At 39.6% G+C, this 19,409-nt stretch overlaps 2 protein-coding genes across 6 annotated transcripts in view; both read right to left on the bottom strand.

The window, feature by feature from the left end:
* The window catches only part of si:ch211-13c6.2 (uncharacterized protein LOC100000125 homolog), an 11,275-nt gene extending 2,968 nt beyond the window's left edge, over positions 1–8,307 (bottom strand). The window contains exons 1-8 of one of the 5 annotated variants that reach the window (XM_044172023.1): positions 7,914–8,307; positions 7,392–7,460; positions 4,777–4,801; positions 1,830–1,916; positions 1,599–1,738; positions 1,375–1,494; positions 1,204–1,249; positions 1–811 (exon numbers count right to left, since the gene is read on the bottom strand). The exon at positions 1–811 is cut by the window's left edge and continues 135 nt beyond it. In XM_044172023.1, coding sequence (XP_044027958.1) covers positions 1–811; positions 1,204–1,249; positions 1,375–1,494; positions 1,599–1,738; positions 1,830–1,916; positions 4,777–4,801; positions 7,392–7,460; positions 7,914–7,967 — 1,352 coding nt within the window. In that variant the 5' untranslated portion in view covers positions 7,968–8,307. Of the gene's footprint in view, positions 812–1,203; positions 1,250–1,374; positions 1,495–1,598; positions 1,739–1,829; positions 4,802–4,957; positions 5,177–7,391; positions 7,461–7,913 lie in introns of those variants that run through there. The other 4 variants (XM_044172022.1, XM_044172025.1, XM_044172026.1 and 1 more) reach the window with 4 other exon arrangements.
* A 188-nt stretch (positions 8,308–8,495) lies between these two features.
* Positions 8,496–17,358, bottom strand: LOC122864519 (regulation of nuclear pre-mRNA domain-containing protein 1A-like). Its single transcript, XM_044172043.1, has 7 exons — positions 16,950–17,358; positions 13,379–13,508; positions 12,946–13,052; positions 12,454–12,548; positions 12,053–12,179; positions 11,487–11,662; positions 8,496–9,580 (listed from the first exon to the last, which is right to left on the bottom strand). Exons 1-7 carry the CDS (start codon positions 17,098–17,100, stop codon positions 9,482–9,484), a joined length of 885 nt encoding a protein of 294 aa, XP_044027978.1. The 5' UTR covers positions 17,101–17,358; the 3' UTR covers positions 8,496–9,481.
* Positions 17,359–19,409: the final 2,051 nt, after the last annotated feature.

The following is a 19,409-nucleotide window of genomic DNA, read 5'->3' on the forward strand; positions in this document are numbered from 1 at the left end:
CTGGTAACTTCCACTCCTCTCTGGGAAGTGGGGGGTCCTGTTCTGCTTGGCCCGGGGTTGGAAACTGCCTCCTCTTGATGTGGTTCTCTCATTTCGTGGCAATAATCTCTGATCATATTACACAAATGGTCACGCGACCGGTCACTCTCTATAGGTGTGGGAAAGCTCCTCCTCTTGGCCTCTGGTTCACTCGAACCCTGCCTACCTGCTATATTCATACTGTCATGTCTACCAGATTCCCTGTCCAGAGACCACCGGTGGTTATCACCTTCTGGGAACACCGGCTGTGAGGGCTTATTCTCAGCAGAACGAACTCGCCCACGCCTTACTTCCTCAGAGTAGAACTCCTTCAGCGGATCTCTTTCTGGGTAGGGCCTTCTGTAAGGAGGAGCCTCTTCTGGGTAATACTCTACATGCTGAGCCTGGCCATGGGGCATCTCCGCACTTGAATCATACCTGGGAACACCACCAAGGCCAAGTACGGCTCTTCTTTGTGGATCTTCAACATATTCCTCTTCATACCTACGATAATCTGCATCCATATACTCTGGGCTGTACTTCTCATTTGCCCTCCACAGCTTCTCTTCCATGCGGTCATGGCTGAGTGAGTCCTCCCGTTGGTATATCTGTCTGTCTCTGTTCAACATGTAAGGGTCTTCTGAATGGAACTGAGGTGTATTTGGGGGATACCTCCCTCGGTGAGAGTACTTATCCTTATGGTCATTGAGTTCTGGTAGGTGTGATGACATATCTCGTTGGGTCAAACTCTGTGAGATATTTCGGTCCCCATTTTGCTTATGCTTTGGGGGAACTAGGGAACAAGAGTAAACCTATAGTTTAAGTCAAACATAACTAAGTTTGGACTAATTTGCATATTTTCTAAAAATAGTTCCTGTATCGGTCAGGCTATAATCATTAATAAAAAAAACTTTAACATGTGTGTTGACTAGTACATCATTTGTTGACATGTTGAGGAATGTTTATCAGTTTTTTTTGCAATACCATCCAATTTTTCATGAAACTTTGACCCTGACATTTCTATGCATTTATTGATGCTCAGACAGGCTAATGAGAACACCTAGCTTACATAGCTTAAATTGTTTTCCTCAGTGTTACCACAAAAACATAGAAAATATTGTTTGTAACCTCAGCAGTATCTTATCCAATATCTATAATGACACAGAATTCACAGTATGAATGTACCTCTTGAGATGTTTAATTTGCCCTCCATCCCCTTTTTCGCCATTAGCTGAAACACAAAAAAGTAAACAAACAACTTATGTTACTCTCAAAATGATTTTTGTTATGATTTTAAAAGTACATATTATTTAATAATATTCAACATGTCTGGTTAGTGAAATCTGTATGTCCCACCAATGGAGTTCCGCGTCCATCCTGTCTCTCTATTATCACTGCTCTGGCTCGTATTATCTTTCCTCCTTGGGTTACTATGGACTGTTTATCCCAGGTCACCAAGTCTGGTCGTTTCAATTCCTACATAAACACAAAGGTTCTTGATTAATTTTCTTAATTAAAAAGCTAAGCAGATACTCAAAAAGTCCCACTGTAGTTTTCTGAAAATGTTCACAATGCTTTACCACATATTTCTGCCGGTGTTTACGTCCAATCAAATGACGGACCATTTCTTGTAGGTTTGCAGTCTGATGACATAGCCTACATGTATATCTGGGGCCTGCCTGTGGGTCATTACAAGGCACTTCATCCAAATAGTTCAAACCTCAGAAATAGAGTAGAAAATAAGTTAAATGGGGATAAAATTAACATGGAAAAACATGAAAATTGTTAAAGATTTTTATCAAGTTATTCACCAATGATGGGCTCATCAAGCTTCATGTAATCCAGATATTGTACAATGTCCTCAAACACAGGTAAGGTGTGCTGTCTGACAGCAAGCCCTGAGAAATCCAAACACCGGTAGTTAGCAAAAGAAAACATAACAACACAGAGGTTTGTTTTTTTTAAAGATACCGTAAAACTTCAATTAAAAGCCACGTTTTGACAAATAAACGCAGGTCTCAATTAGACACTGGTTCTGGTTTTTATAGAATCCCATTGGGTCGCCCGCTTGAGCTAGTTCTAAGCTGCTTTGATCGCACATACAAATATAAATGTTTAAACTTTTGTCAATATGGACATACTAGACATCGTCAGATCAGTTAGATTCTCCACAATACAATCGTTCAGCTCATTTTACGGAAACCATGAGCACCAAAGTATAACTCATTTAGATTTACTGGCATGGTAAATAAGAGAAACAAAAAAAGTGGTGACTCCCTACCTTTGAAGTGGTCATAAAGTCAGAATATGTGTCCATTCCTTGATTATTTACCATATTTCCCATCTTTGCTGAGCAAGAGTTTTGTGAGAATGGAATTAAAGGCCTGTCCCATATAGAAGCCTGTCCCAAATATAGGCAGTTTGACTTCAGTGACTAAAGCAAATACAAGCCCAGGCTATTAATTGAAGTTTTATAGTAATAAAGTATTATATGTACAGTACATGGTCTAACTTAAGTTGTACAATGCATTTTGCGTGTTTGCAAAATGAATTGCCTCAATATGCACTTGATGTCACAACCATCTCCCTCAAGCCTTATTAGTGAATGGCCCCATATTACATGCATATGACAGGCCAAGAGGTTTAGTAATAAGCAAAGACTGTTTTACTGTAGCTGCAGCAAAAGGGTTGAATTCTCCAGTTCACATACTGACATCAGAAATCTGACTGCTGCAAATGAGTAACCATTTTATGTACGATCTCCAAAGTTTCACCTTTGAACACTTCAGTCCTTAAATTCTGCTCTACTTACATCAGCAGAAACAAACGTGGGATGCAATCTTCTGTATCTCTTGATTCTTTGGTGTTGCTGTGTGAATGTCTTCAGGTAAAGAAATGTTGACCAAGATGATTTTAAAGGTATATAAACACTTACTTTGCAAAAGAAGTAATGCCTGGTGAGGCATTATGGCCTCGGCCTCCTGTGACATCCTATGACAAAAGCAGCTAAATGTCGATGTTACCTACATTACCAACAGTAGAGGAAAAATAATTTTTCCTACCATCCAAAAAAAAAATCCCAAATGTAGTCGCAAAAATTTGTTATGTCCACTTCAAGTATGGGCATGCAGAACAAACAGAAGCCCATTTTTCTGTATTTGAGTGTATACCACATTCTTCAACCAGGTAAAACTGGAACATGCTTCCCCAGGCTGCACATTAGCAAACGTGCACAGACGTGGTTCTAAAACATTTTTGTGGTTTCTTTTATACATGCAAGGAACATGTTGGATCAAACAATCAGCTTGTTTGATGTGCAGGGTTGCACAACACGGTAACTTTTGGTGTGCGCATCGGCTTTTCTGTGAGCCTCTGCAACCTACGGGTATCCATGACACCCTTCTCTTCGTTGAACCGCAGAGATGTTGGTGAGTGATGGCGGCACTCATTGATGTTCAAGCTCCAGAATGATTTATATAGCTGCCAAAATTGGCTACAAGTTTTGGGGCAGCCATGTGGGCACAAGTGGGCCTGTACCGCCTAATTCTGTGCAAGTGCCGCCCATTATAATAATGGGTGAATGAGTGACATTTATGAATAACATAGTGTTAACTCAAAGGACGCTAGCAGAGGGCACACACTCAGCTAGCGTGCAAAAACAGGTCTCAAGTCAAACTCATATAGAAGATTGTCGGTGACAAAGGTAGCTGACTTGTGTAAATGTAAAACTGTCCACAAACTCTCCATGTACAGATGGCGAAACAGAGCTCTATATATATTTTCAAGAGACCGCACCACTAAGAAAATGAGGAGCATTCTCAAAGCCAGCCAGCTGTGGCCACAGACTCCAAAGTTAAAAATGTTATGCAGTAACATTATAGAAGCCCAGTGCACATTATGGGATTACAGTAGTAGACCCTGAAGTAACCGATTTTGTGCAGCACATAAAAGGGAAGGAGAAAAATGCTGCCTATCCATCAGTCATTAAGGTTCTTGACCCAGCATGATTCAACTACCAAAAGCTCACCACTTCCAAGACAAGGTGCTGTCCTTCACCATTAACAAGATAAAAACGCAACAGGCCATCCATGTTGACATTTGAACTGACAATCAGCTACAGTTAGCTGTACTCTGGCTAGCTTTGGCCAGTTTCAGGACCCAGAAGGATGTGTGTTCTGGCACTTAATTTATTACAAGACCTGCATTAGTCTGGCAAACATGCAGACATGCTGGATTTATACAGCTGTTGAGCCATTTTGGCTACCGGGGACACTACTCTCTGCAAACTAACTGTGCCAAATAATAGTCCAACATACATTACATGGCATGTATGTGGACAACCAAGCATTACAATCTTCTGCAATAGTAGCCTCCACTCTTCTGGGAAGGCTCGCCACAAGATTTTGGGAACTGGCTACAGCAACAAGAGCATTAGTTACAGCGTAAAGATCAAGATCAGAATTTCAAGTTTTTATATCTGACAATAAAATGCTCGCACACATTTTCAATAAAGTGCGATACAGTCCAAACGATGACATGTCCTTTGATTTGTTTTGAGTTCATAACCATTCATAGAGGATCACAACTGCTGACGGATCTAGCCTAAAAATGCTGTCCATTAAAACCAGGCAACAGATTACAGAGTGACCTCTGTTAACTTTGTGTGTGTGGACTGAATTACCTGCCAGAACAGACAGCAAATATACTCAAGGCCAGAAAAGAACAAAATGACAAGGCTGAAGATGGAAGTCTACTTACCCGCAGCAACAACGACATCCTCTTTCTGCCAGTAACGAAAGGAGAGCAATAAAAATTAAGTCAATCAGTGCTAGGTAAACAGGACACTAATTAGACTTCACCACTGCTATAAACAAAGAAAGGGTTATATCATGGAAACATATTTTGTAACACATAACGATTTACCAAAACCACAGCTCACCTGAGGTGCAGTAAAGGTACATGTCCTCACCGGTTCATACACTCACTATAGTTTCATAGTGAGTGCATAAGGAAATAAAGGAGTGTGTCCTACTGGATGTCAGTTTTTTCAAATGTTATTTTTAAACATAACTGCATATATTGAAGGTGGGGTATGCAATTCTGGAGAAATCCAATACCATGACAAATACCAAAATACAGAGCGAACAACGACAACAGCAAGTAATACAGCTAATGTTAGCTAGGTTGGGGGTTAGCTTAGCTAGTGGGTTAGAAAACTGTCCCTACAGTTGCTGCTTCAAAGCTTACAGCCAGAGAGGATGAGATGGTTTCCCAGAGCCAGCAAACCAGCTCCAGACAGTGATACTCACAACTCTCATGCTACTATAGCTAACATAACAGCAGCATATCTTAGCAAACTAGAAAGTAAGCTGAATGTCTGTTGGCAAGTAATTTAACCTTACCTGACACACAAATCATGGTTGGAGTGGCTGGAATAGTGTTGTGTGGCTCAGTCAGAGCCACTTTGTTTGTTTCCTATTTACAGAGCCAGGGCTGTGTACAAACAGCAGAGTTTTTTTCAGCGCACACACTGAAAAGACAGCTAGTGGACCGTGAGGAAATATTTGCTGAATTTGACAAAAAAGATGTGTATTGATGGATTAGAATCGCATACCCCACCTTTATGTGACCTTAATGTGAAGATGGATATCTGTATGCAGAGAAGCAGTATCCTGTTTTCTTTTTCTTCAACACGAGCAAGACGAACAAACAACATGGACCAATGTTCAAGCAACTTTTGCTTGCGCACCTAACTACAGTGATTATGTATTGGGCAGAGAGCTCTGCCAAAATACGGCTGACCACACAGCAGTACTATGGCTGAACGCATCCAGTGTATACAGTGACACAGGACTGAAAACTGCTGATAAGTTGCTGTTGCTACACAGCATGGACAAGGTGTTAGCATCTGTAATGCTCAGTTGTCAAAGAATTTTCCATGTTTATTATCTGATTTCCAGGCCTGACTTTCCAGCAGTACAAAGTGTGAAAGCATTGAGTGTGAAGTCCACTGTCGAACCTTCCCACCAACACATGAATCTGCAGAGTCTCTTGTGATTGCCTCCCTCCAAAACATAAAACCGTCATATGCAAGGACATAAAGACATTTACATGCACTTTACCACGTGGTGCTTCAGCTTTTGGTCAAATCAAAGCCATAGCAGAACATTTCCAGAAATCTTACAAGGCCCTAAGCTCGCAAATTTCCAGAAGGAGTTGGAAAACATGTGTTTCTATACGAAGCAGACACAGAAAATTGCCAGAACATGATTGCATTAAAGTGCATGTGGGACAGTGGCTCAAGGACATCCTCCATATGACACAAACCACTAAAAAAGGACCAGCAAACAAAGTAAGAGGATCGCTCACAAAATACAAAATACTATTCCACAGAATGACAAAGGTCATTTGACCAGATGACCTGACTCAAATCATTCCAATATTCTTGTAAAAGTATCCAGGATTTCTGGTTGTCATATACAAAACCATCAACAACCATTCCGGTGATGTAGTGTGAAAAAGAACCATGGCTATAAGCTGTGTTGTTGTAGCCTTGACTGATGTGGACCAAGAAAAACACAAGTTCAGCTATAGGTGATGGCCTCCAGAAAACAAATGGCTGCTTCAGAATCGAAAGGAGACATTTTGTGATGCAGAGCAGTTACACAGCATGTTTTTCAAAAACACGACACCTGCTGTTTTTGCAAACAAGTTGTGTCCAACACAATCATCCGCAAATGAGGATGTGAGACAACATGAGGGAAACACAGATCAAGTCATATAGGTCAGTCTGACCTAAATGTGTTAACATGTTGCCTTCTTGTGTGCCATAAACTTACTGCAAGGTGCACTCTTCAAAGACACGGTGCTCCTACAAGATGACCAGGACATAGTCTTCACAATGGTAAAAAACAAATGTTGGTAAGCATTAATTTTCGGTAAGACACCCTGCCTGTTGTTGTCACTGATCTGGTATTGGGCATAGCGAGATGCATGGTGCTTGGCTGGCAGGACAGAAGTAAGTAAGGTCACATGATATACAAGAAGGCGATACATCGGAAAGAAAATACTGGAGAGGTCTTTTTAAAAAACAAAAGTCCCCAGATGTTGCTAACGGCTTGGAAAGATAGTGAAATATCACTTTTGGATGCTCCATGTTTCCTGCTATGAGTTTTATCTTGAACCTGTTGAAAACCTGTGACTGAATGAAAAGAAAAATCAGCAGGTCATGGCAAAAACACTAGTCACAGTAAAGTGCTCAGTAACCATTAACTTTTAAGTCTATCACTGGGGGTTTTAGCTGTTAGTATTCAACACAACTTTCACAGATAGCATAGCTTTCTGCACCAGTAACGTTAAATGGTGCTGTGTACCTTTATATGTCCTGGTGTAGTCAGGTGTATCTTGTACAAGGTATTACCTCTTATGGATTTATCACAGACCTGGATTAAAAGAGAAAACATAAATGAATCAGCACCATAGCTACGTGAGATGGTATGATATACAGTCAGTTGCCAGTTTGTTACACACTGCTAAACTAAAGCAGTCTTTAGTCTATCTTTATAGCTATGAATGGGATGGATAAAATATTAGCAACATCTCTTAGTATACCGCAGTACTGTTCAACAGCAACACAAACTACAGCCTCTAAAATAACCATTAACATCTCTCAAACTGTTTCAGCAAAAAAATAAGAAAAGTATAACCGTTACGACGTAGGGGTTTATTTCAGGTCTGCTGTATTACACTATATTAGGTATAACTAGGTGTATCGACTTTACTTGCAACTGACTGTAGACACTAAGCCCTCTGTGAAAACCATGCTGCATTCCTTTCTTACACCTAGCAGTCGCCGACTTCATTAAGTACATGTAAGCTAACAATGGCAAGCTTACCTTGCATTCAATAAATTCAGCCTCATCATCGTATGGTGTTTCGATATTGTCCATTGTTGGATGTTTTGCGACTTGCGTTAACGTGACCTTCTCAAGACACCGTTAGTAGCTTAGCGTTAGCTTAGCAAACGTTCAACTAGCTAGAGAACGCAACCAAGTTAGTTCGTACGTTACGTCAGTGGCAATGTTTACAATGGCAAAGCCGTTGTAAGCTTATCTGTTAGCTGTTAGTTAGCAATTCCCGCAGTGTTATCTTGCTGAAACTAACGAATTCGCATTAGTGTGTGTGATTTATATTATATACATTGTATGGTCTTCAGCTACTTGTTTACATCGTCGACAAAATTGAATAAAATTATGATAATGTTTACTTCCGGTGTGTTTGATCACAGTTCCGCCTAGGAAACTCACGAGCGGGGCCGTCTTATTACCGAGCCATTTCCGTAAAAAAAAAAATCATAAAAACGAGCGCACCCCATAGAAAAGTCGACATGTTGATGGACGTCCGTTTATGCCCCCTGTTGGCCAGGACCTAAATTGCAATCAAAATCAATACCATATACTGCAGACAGGACTGCAAAGATTTGTACATTTTCTGTTTATTTGGTTCTAAGAAGAATTTGCTTCATATGTACGAAAACAAACAGCTTAAGTCTGGAAACCTATCAAGCTGTGTGAGGCATCTGCACAGCATTCAGTAGACTTAAGGATAAATCTATGAAGCAGTATGATACAGTAAACAAGACAACAGACTCCTTCACTCCTTATTTCAGTACAGTGGAGGTCTGAGCCACTATGAAGATATCAATGTACAGAGATACCTCAGTTATTTGTCTGAATGACCATGTTGCAAGTCATGTTGACATGGATACAAATCATAAGCACTTACAGGTACAACTCCAATCATATTTACATGCAAATTTGAAAATGTACACTGACCATTGATTTACACACCCCTCTCACATACATATATTGATTTACTTTCAGGGACATGGCTTACTACTCAGCTTCAGATATGGTTTCCTAATAGTGTCACAAGTATACCTTTCTCTTCAGAGGCCATTATCACACTGCATAAAAACAATGATCCAGCTTGAACAACTGCTGCAATGCAAATCTATAACCAAGAGTTAAACAGATGCATTTACAGAAATAGTAAAAGAAAGTTATGACATCAATCCAAAACACTGAAAATTATTGGGAATGATCACACTAAGGGGATATACTCTGGTGCATTATCTTAAGTCGCTATAAATACAAAAATATCACACCAGCATCACCCATACCACTTTAAAGCAGTAAACATGAGATGGGCCAAAGCGTGAGAGGCCTGTGTCTGATGATTATAAATCTTAATTTACAATGCACTGATAACATACAACACAAAGAGATGAGCTCACAGACAGAAAAAAAGACATTCCTGTTAATAAAAAGCCATGTGGATAAATAATCTGTAGAAGACAGAATGAGAACCACAGGTCACCACACAGGGAGACACAGACACTTTCCAAAATGTTGAGATCTTTCAGTAGTCAGGTCAGGTATCTGATCAGGAGGTAAAACTTCAGTCAGTTTGAGGAGTTGTAGAGTCCTCCTGGAAGATTGTTCAGACGAGAACGCAGCTCCTTCCGGACCTGGGTCACCCTTGCCAGTTTGCGTTTGTATTCCTGAAAAAGATCCACAGCAGAAAAGTCCCATCAGAGCTCAACGATCTTATAGTACGAATGAGTGACATTGTGATTTTTGAATTTGAATGAAAGTCTCAACAGCAATTTTGGGAAGTAGACAGTAAGGGATTGACATCATGTAATTAGAAAATCTGAATTAAGTCTATGAAGACAGCATAAAAATGGAAATAAGGTTACATCACTAATATGATAACTTTGTATTTCATTGTACATTACAGAATGTGGTGTTAGTTAAAGAGCTAACTGAAATTTAATAACACAAGTTTGGATTTCTAGCCAAATACTTCCATCAAACATGTTGTGTTGTCCCTTACAAAACAAGTCTAATTTGAAAACATCACCACATACATGAAAAGGGTTGTGTGAGCATGTTAAATACATATTTGTTTGGCTGTTAAGCTTGCAACCCATTTAACTCTTTCAAACCACTGAATGTAAAAACATTGCATCACTACGTTTAGCTCAGGTTGATGAATAACTTGCCACAAGGTTTAATTTCACTTCCATCTATTAAAAAGACTGAAAAGTCACCAAAACAAAAAATAACTTTCCTCCTTCAATCGAGTTTGAGGATAAACAAAGCAAAGTTATAAGGTTTATTTTACTCTTTGTAGTAACGACCACCAACAAAACTGCAGGGAAGTTGTCATATTACATCCTAGTGGCCCATTAGAGTATATGAAATTTTCACGGCTGTGACACACAGCTGAAGGCCAGCCAGCAAAGGAACAAGTCATACTGACAAATGGTTCCACTTAATTCATGTATAAATCAACAATTTTTACTCCTTAAAAGATATAGTAACATGAAGTGTCACTCAAATGTTTCATCTCTGCTTGGGCTTTGCTTTGCTGCACGCATGTGCTTATTGTATGTTTTTCAAACAGCTGATGTGTGTAGGTGTGTTGTGCAAGAAGAAAACATTTCATCAGGCCACGGGAGGCTTCCAAGTTCAGTATGAATCACAAACCTCCAATTATATCACATCATGTCATCAATACTGACAAAAATCTCATCGAGTGTTAAGAGAAATAATCCTGCTCTCTACCAAAATTCCTAAAACTTGTCTCTTTTCGTAGTTTTGGTTTGACCTCTTCATAACATAAGTTTTCCTCCATTTGAACACATCTACAACTTCTATTGGATTGAGCTTAATTTAACCTTGAGTGTGTAGCTAGCATTTACTGTGTGTCAATACTACAAAAAAATGTAAATACTGTTATTATAGTCTATCTTTGAAATTGAATTTGTACAATGCATGTACCACCAGGAGCTGCAAGTGTTGCAGCAAAATAAAAGCACTCACAAAATCAGTTTTATTTTTTATTTTCATTTTTTTTATTACAAAAGACTTGACTGAGTGAAGATACAAATATGAAATTCTTTATCCTCCTGGTATCCTGTGGATAAAGGCTGGACAGTTATTGTCACCACAAAAAAGGATGGCTATGAGAAAAAGTTTTTCAAGATCAAGTATTTTGGTCGATACTTACCTTGTGGGAAAGTAAGTACACATTGACTTAAGACTGAACTGAACTGAAATGACAAAGGCGAAAAGAACAAACATTTCCCACTGACCAGGGAAAAGTGTGTATCTAATCAGGAATCTTTCCTCTGTTTGTAATGCCAGCAGGCCTAACACTCTACTGAAATCTACAGTCTGATTCAGCAACAAAACAGGCACTCTGCAGAAGTTTGCAACATGCTGAAATACATGAAAAGACATGTTACTTCAGGGTGTTGACAGACAAGAAGTGTGAGCACACAGCTACACAGACAGATGAACACCAAGAATCAATAATGATGACACAAAAGGTGAGGTAGACAAGGCATACACAGATAAACAACCAGTACTTGAAAGAAAAAAAAAAAGTGATTTACGCACTTCGAGTTTCTGCTCGTTCTGGGCCAGGCCGTCCTTCTGGCTTTGCAGGAAGACTGTTAGTGTGCGCGTGAGCTGCCTCCTATCGTCAATCTCTGCCGCCAAGCGGCCACTGTAGTCTGCTAGCAACATGCACGCCTCCTCCACCAGCCGGGAAAGCCGCTCCCCCGATTCCTTATCTAAAGCGCAGACAGCATACAGAGAGCAGGGCACAATGCCTAAACATGACCAGTCTAGGGGGTTCAACTGGAGATCATATAATATAGATAACTATGGTATGATCACTGGCAAATCAAATATTGTGTCCTATTGCAGTAAATGTTCAATAAGTAACTGCTACACTATATTATATTGTTAGAATTCTCTAGAAAGGGCACTTATGCAGGGCAGGTATTTGTTGCCACACAGATGTCAACCCTGCTCTTCAGTTTTATACTCAGTATCCCAACCTGCTACTCATGAAGACAATTACTTTATTAACTAATAAGTACATGTGTTAATGAGCTGTAGAACAGACTTGTGGGTGTATACATACAGTATACAATAATGTGCTGTGTCCTGCCTCCTACCTGTGATCCTGTGAAGCAGTGACGTGTCTTGGACCTCAGCAGGAAGGGAGGAGATGCGCTGACGCAGCACTGAGTCGCCAGAAGCTGCATTTTCCAGCTCTTGCAGAGCTCGGATTAACTCTGCTGTCTGAGGGAGAGAGAGGATGATAAGCAGGGAAGGGGGGTGAGAGGAGCAAAGGGAGGAGAGAAGTAAAGGAAGGTGTGGTAAATGAGTAGCTAATATGTGTCAGATGTGAACAATATTGGAGAGGCAGCCAAGAAAGGAAGTATTATAATACAAATCTATCCAGAGGCAGCTGTATCAACTGTAAAACGTATCATTAAATTACCTCTATGTGGTTAAGAGTATAATTTAATTAACACCCTGTATTTATGGATACACTGTTTGTCTAGGCCAGCACCTGTGGGGGCTCAGCTGGGGAGCTCTGGGAAGCGAAGTCCTCATCATCTGGTTGGATCTCCTCATAAGGCCTTTTCTTAGCCTTCTTTTCTCCATCTAGGATTTACAAGAAAAGACAAAGAAAACATCACATACAGAAGTACTGTTTTCTAGCTCAAATGAAATGGTGCACATTTTATTTAATAAACTACACCGCAACTGTACAGCTTCAGACTCACTGTCCGGCCATAAAGCTGATCAGCTATGGAGTGTATGTATATTTACAACTGAAATGTTTATGATCAAAATTTATCCTGTCCTACAGCTCTATTAATAAGAGCTGTGTGTTGTTAAAAAATGCAAAACCATGCAGGGAAGTCTTACAAGACTAAGCTAGCGAGGTTTAAACCTGCAGATGCTTATTGTTGTAAAGAGCAACCATGTAGACATGGTTGGGTGTTGAGCACTACTTAGGAGCCTGTGCAGGTAAAGGTTAGTGTTACATACAACTTACACAGGACTTTTGAGAGCTGATCCAGCAGATTATTCTCGTACACAGCTCTCTCCTGCCAGATGGACAAAACCCGACCCAACTGTTTCTTACAGCCCTCCTCGCCATCTCTGGACAGGAAAACACAAGACAGAACAGGCACGTACACTTTAAACACTTTTGTGAAATTCAGCTGATGTTAGGGCTGGACAATACAGGTATAAATTGTGATAATACATATATCAATTCTCTAGTGTTTCCAAAATCACTATTGGAGAAATCTGACTACAATTTCTTGTATTGTTAATTTTGAAATCAAAATGGCATTACTTAAGCAGCAGACAAACAATAAACAAATACCCAGTCCTAAATAAGGTATCTCAACAATGCGTTTTTCCTGAGCCATTTACAGATAGACAATTTAGACTTATTAATGATTTGTAATAAAAAATCGGACCTGTATACATGTTTGAAAGCATCAACGATGATTGGTGCAAAGTCCTGGGTGAATTCTGGTCCTTTCTTCTTGCTGTTCTGAATGACGTCGTTGGCCAGGTAAAGGAAGGTCAGCTTGCGTGATACCTGAGCTGCATGCGTTCAAATGTACACATACACATATTACAGTGAGGCATTTGGTTATGATTTACAAGATTGAACTTTAAGCTGAGCGACACAGTGGTAGGTTTCAATGCGCAAAAGGTTTGTTTTAATTCATGGGTAGCACATTATAAGCTAATGACTAATGATTCATCAATGAACCTACTAAAACTAATTATTACTGATTTAATTCTTCATGTGAGAAATTATTACAACAAAAAATACCAAATTGTAAATGCAATGCCATGTTTTTCCCACCAAGCCAGACCGTTATGTATTAAACAGTAACTTTAATACATAACGCAAACGCAGCAAATCATCTCAGAGCTATCAGTCACAATTAAGAACAAAATCTATCCAGTAACAACCATTTAGTCACACAGTTCATTCTTCACTATAGCTACATATCAGCCCCAAGGGTTAGGGTGTTTAAGAATTTAATTTCACAAGTAATTTTTACTTTCTTCTCTCTAATCACACAACTTGTTTTGTGTGTCTTTTCCATTTGGGTTTAATCTACCAAGTGCAAGTAAGAGTACAAATGAGTAAAGCATAAAGCTCCAGAGAAATGTGCCATCGCTATCCCTATGGCTATTAACACTGCACACTCCTTTCAGACCTCAGACAAGCTCTTAAAATATAACGTCCACTTGAGATATCATTAGTTTGTTGACTAGCACCCGAAGGAAAAGTGTGCCAGTATTAGCTACAACTACAGCAATACCTGACATCCACACAACATGCTTGTCTTTTTCAAAAAAAATATTTACAACAGCTTAATTATGTACTTGAACTGTAACTGCATCAACTCAATACATTTAGACCCAGCATTTTACTGTTATGATTCAATGTGGATTAGTTTGCTTACAGTAATCAATAGAAGGTTACTGATAAAAAATTATTACAAATCCACAGGCCACCCATTACATTTTAGTTACACAGCAATGTTCAACACATCCAGTATTCTTTTTTGCAGTGAAAGACTTTTAAACAGTGTGACATGATGTTTTATAGACCTATTAGGAACACATGGTGACAATGAGACAAAAATAAAATCATATATTGGATAGCTAATTAACATTGCAAATCACAGGTCACAATCTGTTTATTATTCAGTCTGTCGAGAAAAAAAAATGTAATATAGTATGTTGTTGTCATGGTGCTGCCTTAACTGCTGGATGGAGTTAAGCTTTTACAAGGAAACAAAATATATATAAGATTTTAAAACTGTGCCAAAGTCAAAGTATCAGACACAGTACAACTTTAGTGCAAAATAATGTAGTTTATATTATTCTTTCTGATGCTATCTGCTGGCTAAGCCTTTAAGTATTACACTGACTGACACTTTAGCGTATCTTGTATCATTATAGTTTCAGTGGAACATTTGAAGTCTTTGGGGCTTCAAAGGACATATTAAACTTTAGTCAACTTGAATAGGTTTTTGCCAGTGCTTGAGAGAGGAGAGAGTGAGAGAGTGTAAGACATTTTTATTTTTATATATATATGTATATATAGATAGATAGATAGATAGATAGATAGATAGATAGATAGATAGATAGATAGATAGATAGATAAAGCACTTTTGGCATAGCTAAAGTTTTCTTACATCCCAGAAGAAATGCTGGCCGATCCCAGCAGCCTCAGACAGCAGTAGCTAGAACATCTGACTAGCATGAGTAGCATTGGCCAACTGCTCACATTTGAGGTTTACTTATTGATAGCCCTGATCCAGGACCATCCGCTATACCATGTGAACCACCTATTTCAGGTGTTAAGTGTTCATTAACAGAAGAACTTTGAAAGAATGAAATCACTGGAGAAAAGGTGAACTTCACAGCAACCTTTCAGGAGAAAAATGTCAATGTCAGGTGAACTTAAATCTGCAATAACTGATTTTTTGAGCCACTTGGGGGCAGCACAAACAAATACTGTAAACACAACATTGACGTATCACCTTTTAAGTTGTCAGCAAACAGTCGCTTATTTGCACATCCAGCAGTTACGGTGCAACATCATCATCAACCTGGCAAATGTAAGTCCAATTTTCACTCTCTTTTAGCCCTGTTTTTAGTCCCCGCCAACTCCTGAGGGAAACATCTTTAGCTTCTAAATACTCCACTACATTCACCAGCTGGTCGCTAACTGTTTCTGTCTGCCATTTGATGCTGAGAAGGCAGCGTACAATGCGTTTTTAGACCATTTTCACTGAAAACAGATGCCTGCTGCAGCAGAAAACAACGCTATGAGTGGTGTGAGTAAACAAAAATAGTAAAGCCACAGGCCGGACAGCTAAAATATGAGCTGAAACTCACTATAAAGCTGAGGTGAACTGCAGAGTCAGGTGATAATTCTCTGTAGGTTCATCAATACCAGCGGCCCCCTTTCACACTGTATAATTGTCATAAATATATCAACCGCTATAAAGCTGCATTAATTGATTTCTTGGCAGTCGAACAAGCTGTAAACAAAACATTATTATGTCATGGCAAACGTTTTAACTAACAGTTGTTCCCACAGGTGTGGAGCAACATTGGCATTCATTTGGAGTCCTGATTCTGGCCACCTGAATGCTCTGTTTCGGTCTCCACCAACTCCTGAGAGAAATATCTGGCTCTTTAGTTGCTAAATGCTCCACTTTGTTCACCAGCTAATTGCTACCTTTGTCAGTCTGCCATTTGGTGCTGGATAAGCAGAGTACAGTGGGTTTATCAGAGCTTTTTTTGCTGAAAACAGCCACCTGTTGCTGCAGCAAAATAGGCAGTGGCGTTTGCGGGCCGGTAGAGAAAAACAGTGAGTTGAAAGATGCTAAAAGGCTCTGCAGAGCTGAGAGTAACTGCTGAGTTGGGTGATAATTCTCTGTGGGTTCATCACTACTGCAAGCCATTTCACTTTACAGTTTCTAAATTAACAATGGAGCTCACGACTATTTAGTGGTGCAGCTTTAAGGAATTTAAACATTTAATATCTGCAAGTCTGATTGCCTTGTATCAGGGCTGAACTATTGAGACTACTATTGTTTGCCAAGGCAAACGTCAATGTTGTACAAATTTAGAAAGCCACAGCGTCAATTTACAGAGTATCTTTAATAGTCTTAACGTGGCTAACACAAACAGACCAACGTTGCCTAGATAATGTGGTTTAAAGTTAACTTCACGTTACTGTTAGACAATGCTGCTGAGTCAAAACCTTTCAACTGGTATTGCTCGAAAGTTGGCTAGCGCCAGCAGTTACTGTGCTAACAACGACCCGTTGTCTAATAAAGTGAACGTTACCTAAAATAGTTTGAAATTTACAAGAAACGCTTTAGCCAGAGATAGCCAGCTCCTGTAGCCAAAGGCTAACGTTACACCTAACTTGTTTGTGACTTGTAGAAGCACATTAGCGGTGTTTATTGTGGGGAACTAACGTTAGCTAGTTCATGTCAACCTTACCTTTTTTCAGTTCGTTGAGCCAAACACTGACAATGGTCCTCGAGTGTTTTCTATGATGAATGAGCCACAACGACAACGTCTGCACACTTTGCTGCGAGTTGCTAAGCTCGGATAGTTTCTTTTCTAAAGCCGCCTCAGAGAAAGCTGACATCTTGACGATTAGAGGGAGAACGAGACACTGGGAGAGGCAGCTTCAAGGTTTCTCCCAGATGTGTTGTCTACAGCAAGTTAGCCAATGACTACAGCCATCCACATTAAATGTCATACGCTACCTCTCCTATATAAAGACTGGCTGTTTATGTTAACTAGCTACCACCGACCTCTCAGTAGTGTTACGGGGTGGCTGGCTTAGCTTGGGGCAAACCACAGCAGCCTGCAAGAGGTCTTCTTCTTCTTCTTCTTCTGCTTCTTCTTCGATTTACTGGCGGACTACAAACCAACGTTAAAGGTGCATGCCGCCATCTACTGTATCGGAGTGTGTAACATCATGACTTTAACCAAAACTAACAAACGGGGGAGGGAATCTAGATATTATACCTGTTTCTTTTAAATATTTGAATAAAGCCCTTTGACCCTGTAACTGTTTCTCCCCTGTCTCTAACAGACCGTTGATGCTCCACTCTCTGCCCTTCAGTCTTTCTCTTTCTACACTGAACCTCCTACATCCCATCAGCACGTGTTCAACAGATTCCTTACAGCTACAAGTCTCACATTTATCTGACACTGACTTTTTCATGGTATACAAGGAGTCCTGTGTGTCCTAGTCTTGGCCTAGAAAAGATAACATCCTCTTTCCTGCATTTACCTTGATTATTTCTGTCTCTGACAGATCTTTGGATTTTATAGTATTCTCTACCCTTACTGTCGTTATTCCATGTTTCCTGCCATGATGTCATTATTCCCTGATGAGTTAGTGACTTTGCTTCTGATCTCCCAAAACACATTTCTAAAATGTCATTATCATTGTTGTTCAGTGCATTTTTAGCAAGTTTATCTGCAATCTCATTTCCCTCTATTCCAGCGTGTGCTGGTATCCAGCAGAAATTAACATCTATTCCTAGTTGCTGCAGATTCAGTAGGCTCATATAAACCTCAATTAAAAGATCCTCTCGGACTGTTTCTCCTGACTGTATACTTTGTATTGCAGCAGCAGAATCTGAACATATCACCACTTTAATGGGTTTAACCTCCTCTACCCACTGAAGACTGTTTGCTGTCACTTCTGCTGTGTACACTGATAACCTGTTTGAGATTCTCTAACACTTCCTTTGTCAGATTCTGGGATGTATATACCCACCCCTACATGTTCGTTATTTCAGTGTTTTGATCCATCTGTAAAAATATTAAGATAATTATAGTAACTTTTCTTCAAATACTCTTGAACCATGCACCCAATATTATTATTCCTCTCTGTCCACTCTCTCCTCTTTTGTAATATTTGCAGATTTACTTTGGGTTGTGGAAATATCCACATGGAAATGCTGCTATGGATAACTGCTGGACTGTGTTGTATAGTATCTAATTTGTACTGTTTCACCTTCTTGTTAATGTCCCAGCCAAAACCTTTACCAGAAAATGTTGTGTATTTCCAACAGTTCTGCAGAACGGTTGATGCTAAGTTTCCCTCTCCTCCTCCCTGGATTATTTTCCAGTATGTTAGAGGTAACTTAGTTCTCCTCAGATGCAGAGGCAGTTCTCTAGATGCAACGAGCAATGCATTAATGGGCGTGGTTCTGACTGCTCTTAAACTAAGTCTTAGTGCTCTGTGTTGTATCCTGTCAAGTGTTTCTAAATTTAACACCTTTTTACATTTGGTCTCAATATTTTCAATATGATTCTTCCATGTGTATGTGTATTTTCCATGTGTATTTTCCATGTGTATTTTTCATCAATCCATAGACCAAGATATTTAAACACTCTGACTCTTTCCATAGTGTTAACCCCTGCTTATTACCTATCTTCTTTTTTCTTCCACTTCACAGGTAGTCTTCCCTCTGTCCATATCTCATTGAAAAATGTCAACATGATTTCTAACGCTCCCTCTGGTAACTGGCTGAACATAGCATAACTCAGCTGATCTTGTCCCGGAGCAGAATATCTGCTGCCCTTTCATGCCCTTCTCATTTCCCTCAAGGTGAAGTCCATATCCAGAGCGGAGCTGGTTTCTACCTTTTTACCAAGCACCTTTTCATTATCTTTTAGGACTTCTTCTTTCCTTTGTTTATGTCTCTCAGTAAGGTGACTTCCACTGTGAACACTGGCAAATACTCTTCCTAGGAGGCTGGCTTTTTCCATGTCTGTTATTGCTAATTGGTCTCCATCTGCAAGTACTGGTATTTTATTGTTTATCCTTCTCCCACTCATCTTTTTAACCATATTCCAAACATGACCCACATCTCTCTCTCTTCCAATAACACAACAAAACTGTCTCCAGGTATTCCTTTTAGCTGTTTTAATTAT

The sequence above is a fragment of the Siniperca chuatsi genome, linkage group LG17 (genome assembly GCF_020085105.1).
Source record: "Siniperca chuatsi isolate FFG_IHB_CAS linkage group LG17, ASM2008510v1, whole genome shotgun sequence".
Classification (NCBI taxonomy): domain Eukaryota; kingdom Metazoa; phylum Chordata; class Actinopteri; order Centrarchiformes; family Sinipercidae; genus Siniperca; species Siniperca chuatsi.

Excerpts from the sequence above, each read along its gene's own strand:
- LOC122864519 (XM_044172043.1), bottom strand. The coding sequence starts at position 17,100 with ATGTCAGCTTTCTCTGAGGCGGCTTTAGAAAAGAAACTATCCGAGCTT. Across the intron at positions 13,509-16,949 it reads GCTCAACGAACTGAAAAAAG|CTCAGGTATCACGCAAGCTG; the intron begins GTAAGGTTGACA and ends GAACGCATGCAG. Across the intron at positions 13,053-13,378 it reads GCTTTCAAACATGTATACAG|AGATGGCGAGGAGGGCTGTA; the intron begins GTCCGATTTTTT and ends TTTCCTGTCCAG.